This window comes from Lingula anatina, unplaced genomic scaffold (assembly GCF_051362555.1).
Source record: "Lingula anatina isolate TDL-2025a unplaced genomic scaffold, LinAna3.0 unanchor82, whole genome shotgun sequence".
Classification (NCBI taxonomy): domain Eukaryota; kingdom Metazoa; phylum Brachiopoda; class Lingulata; order Lingulida; family Lingulidae; genus Lingula; species Lingula anatina.
The window spans coordinates 536,295-549,553 of record NW_028257603.1 but is presented as its reverse complement, the minus strand read 5'-3'; the positions used below and the strand labels follow the sequence as shown (position 1 = coordinate 549,553).

General features: G+C 35.4%; 2 protein-coding genes across 11 annotated transcripts in view; one reads left to right on the top strand and one right to left on the bottom strand.

The window, feature by feature from the left end:
• LOC106164571 (transmembrane and coiled-coil domains protein 1) overlaps window positions 1-3,078 on the bottom strand; it is a 70,195-nt gene extending 67,117 nt beyond the window's left edge. The window contains exon 1 of one of the 4 annotated variants that reach the window (XM_086998651.1): window positions 2,942-3,078. Coding sequence is in view for 2 of the 4 variants with exons in the window: in XM_086998646.1 (XP_086854772.1) it covers window positions 2,411-2,453 (43 nt within the window). In the remaining 2 variants the exon portion in view is untranslated. Of the gene's footprint in view, window positions 1-2,410; window positions 2,522-2,941 lie in introns of those variants that run through there. The other 3 variants (XM_086998652.1, XM_086998646.1, XM_086998645.1) reach the window with 3 other exon arrangements.
• Window positions 3,079-3,183: 105 nt separating this feature from the next.
• The window catches only part of LOC106172146 (tudor domain-containing protein 7), a 50,130-nt gene continuing 40,054 nt past the window's right edge, over window positions 3,184-13,259 (top strand). For 3 of the 7 annotated variants that reach the window (XM_086998639.1, XM_086998643.1, XM_086998644.1), the window contains exons 1-4: window positions 3,242-3,899; window positions 4,432-4,570; window positions 5,185-5,319; window positions 5,709-5,859. In XM_086998639.1, coding sequence (XP_086854765.1) covers window positions 3,691-3,899; window positions 4,432-4,570; window positions 5,185-5,319; window positions 5,709-5,859 — 634 coding nt within the window. In that variant the 5' untranslated portion in view covers window positions 3,242-3,690. Of the gene's footprint in view, window positions 3,900-4,431; window positions 4,571-5,184; window positions 5,320-5,708; window positions 5,860-13,259 lie in introns of all 7 variants that reach the window. The other 4 variants (XM_086998640.1, XM_086998641.1, XM_086998642.1 and 1 more) reach the window with 4 other exon arrangements.

The following is a 13,259-nucleotide window of genomic DNA, read 5'->3' as shown; positions in this document are numbered from 1 at the left end:
ACGTAATTTTGGAATCATTAAAAATACATTGCTATGAAGCATTTTGGTGATTCTGTTGTATAGAATAGAACTAGGTAATATGCTCTACAACTGTTTTGCTATCACTCATTGGAATGTTCTAATTTTAAGAATTTATTATTAAAAAAAATACAGTATCTGTAAAATTCACAATTTTCCCCGTTGAAATGACTGAGCTGTTACCATAGTCATATCATTGCCTGATCCCACCTTATCCATCACAATGTGTAGTCGGTAAATCTCTTTTGTTGAATAATGATGGCTTTGTAATGCTATCTCACTATTTACAGCAACTAGAACAGTCCCTGAGCTGTATCAAATATCAGTATTTTGGATTCATATAACTACATAGCATCAAACTCTGACTCAGTAGCACAATTCTATAACATAGGGCATTTAACACAAAGTAGCACAAATCTAAACATTGAGCTCTCTGCATTCACAGTGAATTTTAGACAAGTGCTTTTTAAAACTAAAATTTAATTCAGCAAATTATGACCATTTTTTTTTTAATCAGATGTCATTGTTAGGATAGATGTATCATAGATAACAAAGGTCACTTCACATACCTACAGTAGTCTTGTATGCTATTTACTAAAAAGCTTACCTGGTAATCCTCACAGGGAATCTTTTCAGCATTTATTAAGGGATTATGTGGCAAGCTTTTAAGTGGGTTAGATCTGGGGACCTGCTACTAGTACTAGTAGTCTGCAGATGAAATATGTTGTGAATGCTCTCACAGAATTCAATATTGCTAAATCTGTTTTTAAGACAAAAAGTTCCAAGTCAAAAAATTCAAAGAGCCTTTTTGATACCCATGGACCAAATTCAAAGTGTAAGTGCTGACACTGTGTTGGAATATAAACTTGTGCATTTTAGTTCAGTTTCCAACAACATCCATTTAGGTGTAACCTATTCATCAAACAGGCCTTTGGTTAACATTTCAGCTTCTGACACAAGGTCCTCCATCTTAAAAAGTGTTTTTAAGTTTTTAACCTAACCAAGCTGAGACTGCAAAAAATCAAATAGATAATTACGTAAAGTCAACTAGACAATATTGATCTTATAGCACTATATAAACCAATGGCCTACAATAAATGTAGTTGACATATCTAAATGGGTTACTCACTCCTCTGAGGGAAAAATCATTGTCAAGACCAGCAAAGTTTGCTGTAGGAAGTGAGTTAAAAGACAAGAGGTAAATAGCTTTTTACATTCTTTGTAAAATGCCACTTAGTTGACTTACTAGTGATTCAGTTCACAGCAGTCTTTTCTGTAACCAATCTTAGACTTCAGACATGATCTGTACATAGTGGGGCCCAGGTGGAAATGCCATAGTGCAAGTACTAGCTTGAAGGGAAAATTGTTTTCATCACAGCACCCCAGGAGCAAAGTCTTCAATTTCAAGCTGTTTTTCATTTACTATACCGTTTTCACTACTTAAGCATGTACTTGAACTAAAAAAAAATCCTTTCTGTCCAGCATGGGCTTGGAGTGTCTCATGAACATTTACACTTTGAAAAAGTACACACAGCCTTCATCAGCAGTCTTTGTTTACTTGAATAATACTTATCTTATTATGGGTTTATCTTTTACTTTTTTTATTCTTTTTAATATTTTTTTCATTAACCCAAGCATGAGACCTTGAATATCCAGTAATTAAGGTCCCCACAATTAGCCATTTCCCAGAAAGGTGAGAACATCTACAGTCGATCTTAGTAGAAGCCAAAAACAAGCTAGGCACATTCTTCTAAATTAATCGTAAACCACACAGAAGAGTAATAAAGGGGAGTATGTGAGAACTAGACTTTTACAATGCATCTTCAAAGACCTAGAAATTCATGCAAACCAGCATTTACAGTGCAAAGCCACAGTGAAAGTTGAACACATTTAATGACATTTACAGTAGATATATATATATATATATATATATACCGTTTTGTGGGTTTTGGCTTGTATCAAATATCTTGGTTACTTCATTACACAAGCTTCCACTTGTCAATACAGAGCACATTGATAAAATACACACACAATCTAAGCAGAGATTAAACAAATGAACTGGAAAAGATAAAGTAGCAGTTTAATACTGTTTGAAAAATGGGCGTATACAAGACAAGCAGTGTCACGTCTCAATTCTAGTTCTATGTCCCTCCAGAGATGGACTCGTATCTTATCCAAAAGTTCTTTGGTTGAAATGTTCACCATAGAACCCTCAGACCAATGATCCCTTGATTAAAAAACCGATAAAAATCATAATGTCACCATTTTTCAGACCAATGAAGCCTCAGACTATCGAGACGCCCCTGTCCCTGCATTATTTGTCTTTCTATGGCACCTTAAATATAATCGTCCTGAAAAAGAATGTCAATGCCTCCGGACTCCAGCTACTTACTTTGGTTATTTTGAAGAACATATCTAACACTGCCATGGTTCATTTTACCATATAGTCCTGATTTTACATCTGATACTGTATGGTTCTTTTCAGTAGGTATAGACTGACTCACTACTTATTTCATGTTACCTCACTGTTATAAGTTATATATTATCAATACAACCTGGTAAGTTGAGGTCACTGAGTGGAAATTGTATTACTAAATGGTGATAAGTTTTGAATGTACTATGTAATCTAAAATCCATAAATAATGTACCAAATAACTATCTTATGGGGTCAGATAAGAGATATTATATCGTTTCTTCCCTTGAGTCTGACTCTGCACATATAATTTTACATTCCAATTCGCAACATGCATTTTGAACGTCGAATATTGCCATGAGAGAGAGAGAGAGAGAGAGAGAGAGAGAGAGAGAGAGAGAGAGAGAGAGAGAGAGAGAGAGAGAGAGAGAGAGAGAGAGAGAGAGAGAGAGAGAGAGAGATCATTATAATTGTGAAATAACCTTATAAATTCATGTAAATACACTTTACCTTACTATATTTTAGCTATCAATCGATAAAAAATACCAGGTGAAAGCTGTACGTCGTCTTGACCGGAAGCCTCCGCATCGAAATGCATGCTGGGTTCAAAAGGCGTTCTTTTTGGATTAATTTTTTTACTATGTGGGTCAAATAAAAATACGTGTCAAATAAAATAAACTACTAAATGCATAAATACGCAATCGTATGGTATAATTAAGCGTATAGCCTATCCATTCACAAATAAACCTTTTGCAAACTTGGCCTACATGCTATTTTAGACCCTTTTTCGCCAGTTTGACCTGATTTTATTTCACGTGCGCAGAGTGCTTGGCCACTGGTTGTCACTCTTATGTGTCCACTTAAAGTTGAAGTTGTTTACAGGTAAATCCGAATGTCTTAAGGTATGATGCATTCCCGTGTTATTTTCTCACAGAGGGTGCATATTAGAAGCGCAGAATTTGCCTGATCTCTCCAAACTTCCAGATTCACTGCCCATGCAGCTGCAGTAGGACTGTTAATTGCATGTATGTGTAATTTGCTTTGCTGCAATATACCAAGTTTATATCTTCCCACAAACATTGAAAATTTCCATGCATGTAGTGCAGTCTTAATTATATTCACGGTAATTTGCAATTGAGTTAAGCAACCAATATAGATTTACAATACATTTTACACTAAAATTATAAAGTCAACAACTGCTAGGGTGTGTTCTAAAGATCTATATACATCCTTAAAAGTTACACTAGTCCATATTCAAAATGGACCCAGAGGAGAAAGCAAAAATTCTGAATGGTGTCAAGTCCATGCTGAGGGCAGTTCTTCAGAGCAGTAAAGAAGGTGTGGTCGCTGCCAGACTCCCTGGGGAATATCGCGGCATCACAGGGGACCCCCTGCCCTTCAAGAAGCTTGGATATTGTACTGCCGAGGAGTTCCTGAGAACATTGCCTGATGTTGTTAGTGCTCGACAGTAAGTAAGGCCTCATTCACAACAGCAGACTAACTCGTCCGCAGATTTAATATGGCAACCCTCATAAAAGCTTGTCGTCCAATCCCCTAATAAATGCTGAATATGTTTTTTCCTGATGCATTCAAGAGGGTCGGCCATATTTGATCCAAGGACTAGTTAGTCTGCTGTTGTGAATGTGATAGGAAAAGAAAGGTGAGGGATGAAATTGAGGAGGGATGAAATAGGGAAGTGAAATCGATAGGGGAGGGAGAAGGAAGAGGAAAAGATTAGATAGGTCAGGATTTCATTATAATTTCAAAACAAAATGTTGATGCATCTTAAAAGATTCAAACAAGAGTCAATTTAAGTTTAGCCAAAAATAAGTTAAAAATTTAAGATATAATTTTTAGATTAAAACAGAAAATACATTTATAGTGGACAAAAGATCAGATTAGTCACCTATTGAAAGACATGCAGAAAATGAAGCAAAGAAGTAAGTTTTGCACCATATTGTATTCAAAGCATAAGTTGTGATAAAAAACATTTATTCTAGTAACCGAGATGGTGAGCTGACATATTTCGCCGTCGCTGACGACTCCACAGCGCACATTCAGCGCATGGTCAGCGCTCAGAGGTCCAACAAGTCCAAGAAGAAGGGCAAAGGTTATAGAGGGAAACACCTTAAGGTCAATGTAAGGAACTAAATCTTCCTATTAGTCTGATGTGTTATTGTGCCAGCTACTGATGCAGGGAAGACTTTGTAGAGGATTTCAGTCAACAGACATGCAGAAACTGTCGGTCCGATCGGTCATGACTGGGAAAATTTGTCTGGACCGGTAAAAAACTGTTAGTGATCGGTCTAAAGGACTGACAAGTGTTTTAAGAGCCACACTTTTGAATTTAGAGTCATCATTTGACATACTCCCCTAATAAAATTATATAAAACCCAAAGCGTTTTTTCCCTCCCATTTCAAACTTATCACATTCACAAACAAAGTACTAGTAAGCTACCTTATCAGTACTATCTGTCTCAAACTAATAGGGTATTTTTCGGGCAGACAAAAATCCATTCAGTTCGGCAAATTTTTCATTACTGCCAGTTCAAATGTCCGGCCACTGTGAAAAGTTTTCAGCATTTTTGAGTCAAGCACTTAAAGATAAATTATGGTGGTAGTGTTGGTAAATATGACGATGATTGTTTATTAATTATCTTGGTCATTAGTTTTTTTATTATTTTTTTGGTCATTTAATTCTGTATATTTCCATTTATTTATTTATTTATTTATTTATTCATTTATGGCTCCAGGTTCAGTCAAGACGGCCAGTGCCAAGTCCGTACAGGAAGACAGGAGGAGGAAGGTTTGGGCCGAAAATCCAGCGATACTCTCCCCCCAAAATGACCCTGTCCAGAACTCCCATGATTCCACACCACACAAAGCAGGTGGAGTTCAACTGTCTCATAGCATCATATGCAGAATTTTTTTTTTTTTTTTTTTTTACGTTTCCCAGAAATTCAAAGTTGGATCTGGAATGCTGTTGGACTATGTTTTTTTTTTTTTTTTGTCTGTCCTGAGACAATGCATGCATAGCGCTGTTTATGTCATCAACTCTTGTGAAGATTACTTTGTGGTATTATTAATATATATAATAGTGAAATAATAGTGAAAAGTAATCATAATGGAGATGTTATTTACTTATAGTTATTTATCTGTCTTGTATGATTAGATTTTTATTACTCGATTTATTACACCAGGACAGAAAGGGAGACAAGTTTCTCATTCTTAGTTGTTAAATTGCAATTAACAAACTAGATATATTTCATTATTTCAGATGGCACCAGCAAGAAACTCCTCCTCTTCATTTGAGGTACCACCAAGATTCCAGAAGACATCTTCCAATATGGCATCCAGTGTCCCTGCTGCCAAGAGTGCCTCGTCTTCCTCTCTGAAGGTTACGGTGCCCAATACTAAGAATGATAAAGGTATTACATGAGCTCATCCCACATCATACACTGCATTTGCTATTATATTAGATAAATGAATCTACATAGATGTTTAACCATCAAGTGCTTTTAATCCCAATAAAAACAGAAATACATATCATACTCAGTTGTTGATATATTTTTATCATTTATTTGGATATTTAGAAAAAGAGTGGACATCACAGTGGCCATCTTGGACTTTGTTTGTTTCCATGGTTACATGACCACTTCCACATCATCATTAACTTTTGCCAATGGATTCTGAGCATTTAAAGCAATAATAACTCTTCGTTTCGGCCAAAAAATGAATTTTCCTGGAGTAAACAACAATTTTCCCATACTTACCAATGGTTAATGAATCCATTTTTACATTCAAAGTTAGTCCCTGGTTTTTTTCTAAAAAGTTTGGTTTTTTGTTAAAATCTCTTAAGAGAATTTAACAGAGTATAGCTATCAATGGAGGTCACGTGGTCTGAAGACAAGCTCAGATATCAGAATAATAGCTATAACTGCTGTTTTTGTGGTAAAACAGAATATATTATATTTCTATGAGTTATTGTACCACCAGCGTTAGCGCTGGCGGTACACATGGTTTCGGTCTCGTCCGGATCGTTCCGCCGGCTCCGCCGGCTCCGCCGGCCCCGCCGGTTCCGCCGGCTCCGCCGGCTCCGCCGGACGGCTACCGTTACCGCTTCTCCTCCTAGACGGTAAGGCCCCCCATACCCATCTCATGGATTTAGGTCACCTATAATCTCAACTCGTTCCACGTAAAATTTGGGCTTTGTCGGTATTGGGGTCTGGGTGTGGCACTCATTGCAATGCACCCTTGTCTAAAAATGGCAAAATTAAATGCTAATTATCTACCCTATGGAAGGAGTTATGGGAAAAATTTCTATAGACGGCTTTCCAAAAGTCATATGTGTAGATTTCAAATATACCCTTGGATTTGACCTTTGACCTTTACTTCAAGGTCAAATGGGCCAAAATTTTCAAAAAAATGAAATTTTTTACGAAAAAAAATTTTTTTGCCCTGTTATTCAGACACCACACAGACTTAACCAATAATATTATTGGAAAGTGTTACCCTTCAGGTCATCTTTCATCTCCATGAATTTGGGGTCAATCGGTGCATTTTCACGGGAGTAGCGGCCATAAGATACCGAAACTGAAAACTGTCTCTAATTCGGGAACCGTTAATGCTAGAGACCCATTCTTTTTTGCATTTTGTAGAGCATGTAAAGCCCAACACTGGAGGTGGTCTCGGTTTTTTTGTATTCCATACGGTTTTCGAGTTACGCTGTATCAAAAAGTACATATTGGTGGTAAAAGCAAAATGTGCAGTACGGTAATGGATAATAAATTTTGAACTCTGGAAAAATAAAACATAAGGCTTGGCAAAGCAGACAACTTGTGTTCAAAAATGACATAATTTCATCAAATTTGAACTTCTGAAACTTCAGAGCACCTCCTATTTCAAGAATTTTGACCAAAATGACATTTTCTTTATTTTAATTAATTTTTTCTGTACGAAATTTAAGGCACATTATGGTAACTCCAAAATTATAGCATTTAGTCCCTTATATCTCCAAAACTGGCAGAGATAGGTCTATAGTTACTATTGAAGTTGGATAGGAAGTCATATACTGGCAATCTATATGTGACCTTAAAATTGACCTTTGACCTACTTTTCACCATGAACTGAACTTTGCAAATTTTTCTTCCCTTTTATCTCCAAAACTGGCAGAGATAGGCCCATAGTTACGATTGAACTTGAATAGGAAGTCATATACTGGCAATCTATATGTGACCTTAAAATTGACCTTTGACCTACTTTTCACCATAAACTGAACTTTGCAAATTTTGCTTTCCTTTTATCTCCAAAACTGGCTGAGATAGGTCCGTAGTTACTATTGAACTTGAATAGGAAGTCATATACTGGCAATCTAAATGTGACCTTAAAATTGACCTTTGACCTACTTTTCACCATTAACTGAACTTTGCAAAATTTGCTTCCGTTTTATCTCCAAAACTGGCAGAGATAGGTCCATAGTTACTATTGAACTTGAATAGGAAGTCATATACTGGCAATCTAAATGTGACCTTAAAATTGACCTTTGACCTACTTTTCACCATGAACTGAACTTTGCAAATTTTGCTTCCCTTTTATCTCCAAAACTGGCAGAGATAGGTCCATAGTTACTACTGAACTTGAATAGGAAGTCATATACTGGCAATTAAATGTGACCTTAAAATTGACCTTTGACCTACTTTTCACCATGAACTGAACTTTGCATGTAAAGCCCAATACTGGAGGTGGTCTCGGGTTTTTTTGTATTCCATACGGTTTTCGAGTTACGCTGTATCAAAAAGTACATATTGGTGGTAAAAGCAAAATGTGCAGTACGGTAATGGATAATAAATTTTGAACTCTGGAAAAATAAAACATAAGGCTTGGCAAAGCAGACAATGTGTTCAAAAATGACATTATTTCATCAAACTTGAACTTCTGAAACTTCAGAGCACCTCCTATTTCAAGAATTTTGACCAAAATGACATTTTCTTTATTTTAATTAATTTTTTCTGTACGAAATTTAAGGCACATTATGGTAACTCCAAAATTATAACATTTAGTCCCTTATATCTCCAAAACTGGCAGAGATAGGTCCATAGTTACTATTGAACTTGAATAGGAAGTCATATACTGGCAATCTAAATGTGACCTTAAAATTGACCTTTGACCTACTTTTCACCTTGAACTGAACTTTGCAAATTTTGCTTCCCTTTTATCTCCAAAACTGGCAGAGATAGGTCCATAGTTACTATTGAACTTGAATAGGAAGTCATATACTGGCAATCTAAATGTGACCTTAAAATTGACCTTTGACCTACTTTTCACCATGAACTGAACTTTGCATGTAAAGCCTAATACTGGAGGTGGTCTCGGGTTTTTTTGTATTCCATACGGTTTTCGAGTTACGCTGTATCAAAAAGTACATATTGGTGGTAAAAGCAAAATGTGCAGTACGGTAATGGATAATAAATTTTGAACTCTGGAAAAATAAAACATAAGGCTTGGCAAAGCAGACAACTTATGTTCAAAAATGACATTATTTCATCAAACTTGAACTTCTGAAACTTCAGAGCACCTCCTATTTCAAGAATTTTGACCAAAATGACATTTTCTTTATTTTAATTAATTTTTTCTGTACAAAATTTAAGGCACATTATGGTAACTCCAAAATTATAACATTTAGTCCCTTATATCTCCAAAACTGGCAGAGATAGGTTCATAGTTACTATTGAACTTGAATAGGAAGTCATATACTGGCAATATAAATGTGACCTTAAAATTGACCTTTGACCTACTTTTCACCATGAACTGAACTTTGCAAATTTTGCTTCCCTTTTATCTCCAAAACTGGCAGAGATAGGTCCATAGTTACTATTGAAATTGAATAGGAAGTCATATACTGGCAATCTAAATGTGACCTTAAAATTGACCTTTGACCTACTTTTCACCATGAACTGAACTTTGCAAATTTTGCTTCCCTTTTATCTCCAAAACTGGCAGAGATAGGTCCATAGTTACTATTGAACTTGAATAGGAAGTCATATACTGGCAATATAAATGTGACCTTAAAATTGACCTTTGACAACCTTTTCACCATAAACTGAACTTTGCAAATTTTGCTTCCCTTTTATCTCCAAAACTGGCAGAGATAGGTCCATAGTTACTATTGAACTTGAATAGGAAGACATATACTGGCAATCTAAATGTGACCTTAAAATTGACCTTTGACTTACTTTTCACCATGAACTGAACTTTGCAAATTTTGCTTCCCTTTTATCTCCAAAACTGGCAGAGATAGGTCCATAGTTACTATTGAACTTGAATAGGAAGTCATATACTGGCAATCTAAATGTGACCTTAAAATTGACCTTTGACCTACTTTTCACCATGAACTGATAGGTCCATAGTTACTATTGAACTTGAATAGGAAGTCATATACTGGCAATCTAAATGTGACCTTAAAATTGACCTTTGACCTACTTTTCACCATGAACTGAACTTTGCAAATTTTGCTTTCCTTTTATCTCCAAAACTGGCTGAGATAGGTCTGTAGTTACTATTGAACTTGAATAGGAAGTCATATACTGGCAATCTAAATGTGACCTTAAAATTGACCTTTGACCTACTTTTCACCATAAACTGAACTTTGCAAAATTTGCTTCCGTTTTATCTCCAAAACTGGCAGAGATAGGTCCATAGTTACTATTGAACTTGAATAGGAAGTCATATACTGGCAATCTAAATGTGACCTTAAAATTGACCTTTGACCTACTTTTCACCATGAACTGAACTTTGCAAATTTTGCTTCCCTTTTATCTCCAAAACTGGCAGAGATAGGTCCATAGTTACTACTGAACTTGAATAGGAAGTCATATACTGGCAATTAAATGTGACCTTAAAATTGACCTTTGACCTACTTTTCACCATGAACTGAACTTTGCATGTAAAGCCCAATACTGGAGGTGGTCTCGGGTTTTTTTGTATTCCATACGGTTTTCGAGTTACGCTGTATCAAAAAGTACATATTGGTGGTAAAAGCAAAATGTGCAGTACGGTAATGGATAATAAATTTTGAACTCTGGAAAAATAAAACATAAGGCTTGGCAAAGCAGACAACTTGTGTTCAAAAATGACATTATTTCATCAAACTTGAACTTCTGAAACTTCAGAGCACCTCCTATTTCAAGAATTTTGACCAAAATGACATTTTCTTTATTTTAATTAATTTTTTCTGTACGAAATTTAAGGCACATTATGGTAACTCCAAAATTATAACATTTAGTCCCTTATATCTCCAAAACTGGCAGAGATAGGTCCATAGTTACTATTGAACTTGAATAGGAAGTCATATACTGGCAATCTAAATGTGACCTTAAAATTGACCTTTGACCTACTTTTCACCATGAACTGAACTTTGCAAATTTTGCTTCCCTTTTATCTCCAAAACTGGCAGAGATAGGTCCATAGTTACTACTGAACTTGAATAGGAAGTCATATACTGGCAATTAAATGTGACCTTAAAATTGACCTTTGACCTACTTTTCACCATGAACTGAACTTTGCATGTAAAGCCCAATACTGGAGGTGGTCTCGGGTTTTTTTGTATTCCATACGGTTTTCGAGTTACGCTGTATCAAAAAGTACATATTGGTGGTAAAAGCAAAATGTGCAGTACGGTAATGGATAATAAATTTTGAACTCTGGAAAAATAAAACATAAGGCTTGGCAAAGCAGACAATGTGTTCAAAAATGACATTATTTCATCAAACTTGAACTTCTGAAACTTCAGAGCACCTCCTATTTCAAGAATTTTGACCAAAATGACATTTTCTTTATTTTAATTAATTTTTTCTGTACGAAATTTAAGGCACATTATGGTAACTCCAAAATTATAACATTTAGTCCCTTATATCTCCAAAACTGGCAGAGATAGGTCCATAGTTACTATTGAACTTGAATAGGAAGTCATATACTGGCAATCTAAATGTGACCTTAAAATTGACCTTTGACTTACTTTTCACCATGAACTGAACTTTGCAAATTTTGCTTCCCTTTTATCTCCAAAACTGGCAGAGATAGGTCCATAGTTACTATTGAACTTGAATAGGAAGTCATATACTGACTGGCAATCTAAATGTGACCTTAAAATTGACCTTTGACCTACTTTTCACCATGAACTGATAGGTCCATAGTTACTATTGAACTTGAATAGGAAGTCATATACTGGCAATCTAAATGTGACCTTAAAATTGACCTTTGACCTACTTTTCACCATGAACTGAACTTTGCAAATTTTGCTTTCCTTTTATCTCCAAAACTGGCTGAGATAGGTCTGTAGTTACTATTGAACTTGAATAGGAAGTCATATACTGGCAATCTAAATGTGACCTTAAAATTGACCTTTGACCTACTTTTCACCATGAACTGAACTTTGCAAATTTTGCTTCCCTTTTATCTCCAAAACTGGCAGAGATAGGTCCATAGTTACTACTGAACTTGAATAGGAAGTCATATACTGGCAATTAAATGTGACCTTAAAATTGACCTTTGACCTACTTTTCACCATGAACTGAACTTTGCATGTAAAGCCCAATACTGGAGGTGGTCTCGGGTTTTTTTGTATTCCATACGGTTTTCGAGTTACGCTGTATCAAAAAGTACATATTGGTGGTAAAAGCAAAATGTGCAGTACGGTAATGGATAATAAATTTTGAACTCTGGAAAAATAAAACATAAGGCTTGGCAAAGCAGACAACTTGTGTTCAAAAATGACATTATTTCATCAAACTTGAACTTCTGAAACTTCAGAGCACCTCCTATTTCAAGAATTTTGACCAAAATGACATTTTCTTTATTTTAATTAATTTTTTCTGTACGAAATTTAAGGCACATTATGGTAACTCCAAAATTATAACATTTAGTCCCTTATATCTCCAAAACTGGCAGAGATAGGTCCATAGTTACTATTGAACTTGAATAGGAAGTCATATACTGGCAATCTAAATGTGACCTTAAAATTGACCTTTGACCTACTTTTCACCATGAACTGAACTTTGCAAATTTTGCTTCCCTTTTATCTCCAAAACTGGCAGAGATAGGTCCATAGTTACTATTGAACTTGAATAGGAAGTCATATACTGGCAATCTAAATGTGACCTTAAAATTGACCTTTGACCTACTTTTCACCATGAACTGAACTTTGCATGTAAAGCCCAGTACTGGAGGTGGTCTCGGTTTTTTTGTATTCCATACGGTTTTCGAGTTACGCTGTATCAAAAAGTACATATTGGTGGTAAAAGCAAAATGTGCAGTACGGTAATGGATAATAAATTTTGAACTCTGGAAAAATAAAACATAAGGCTTGGCAAAGCAGACAACTTGTGTTCAAAAATGACATTATTTCATCAAACTTGAACTTCTGAAACTTCAGAGCACCTCCTATTTCAAGAATTTTGACCAAAATGACATTTTCTTTATTTTAATTAATTTTTTCTGTACGAAATTTAAGGCACATTATGGTAATTCCAAAATTATAACATTTAGTCCCTTATATCTCCAAAACTGGCAGAGATAGGTTCATAGTTACTATTGAACTTGAATAGGAAGTCATATACTGGCAATCTAAATGTGACCTTAAAATTGACCTTTGACCTACTTTTCACCATGAACTGAACTTTGCAAATTTTGCTTCCCTTTTATCTCCAAAACTGGCAGAGATAGGTCCATAGTTACTATTGAAATTGAATAGGAAGTCATATACTGGCAATCTAAATGTGACCTTAAAATTGACCTTTGACCTACTTTTCACGATGAACTGAACTTTGCAAAT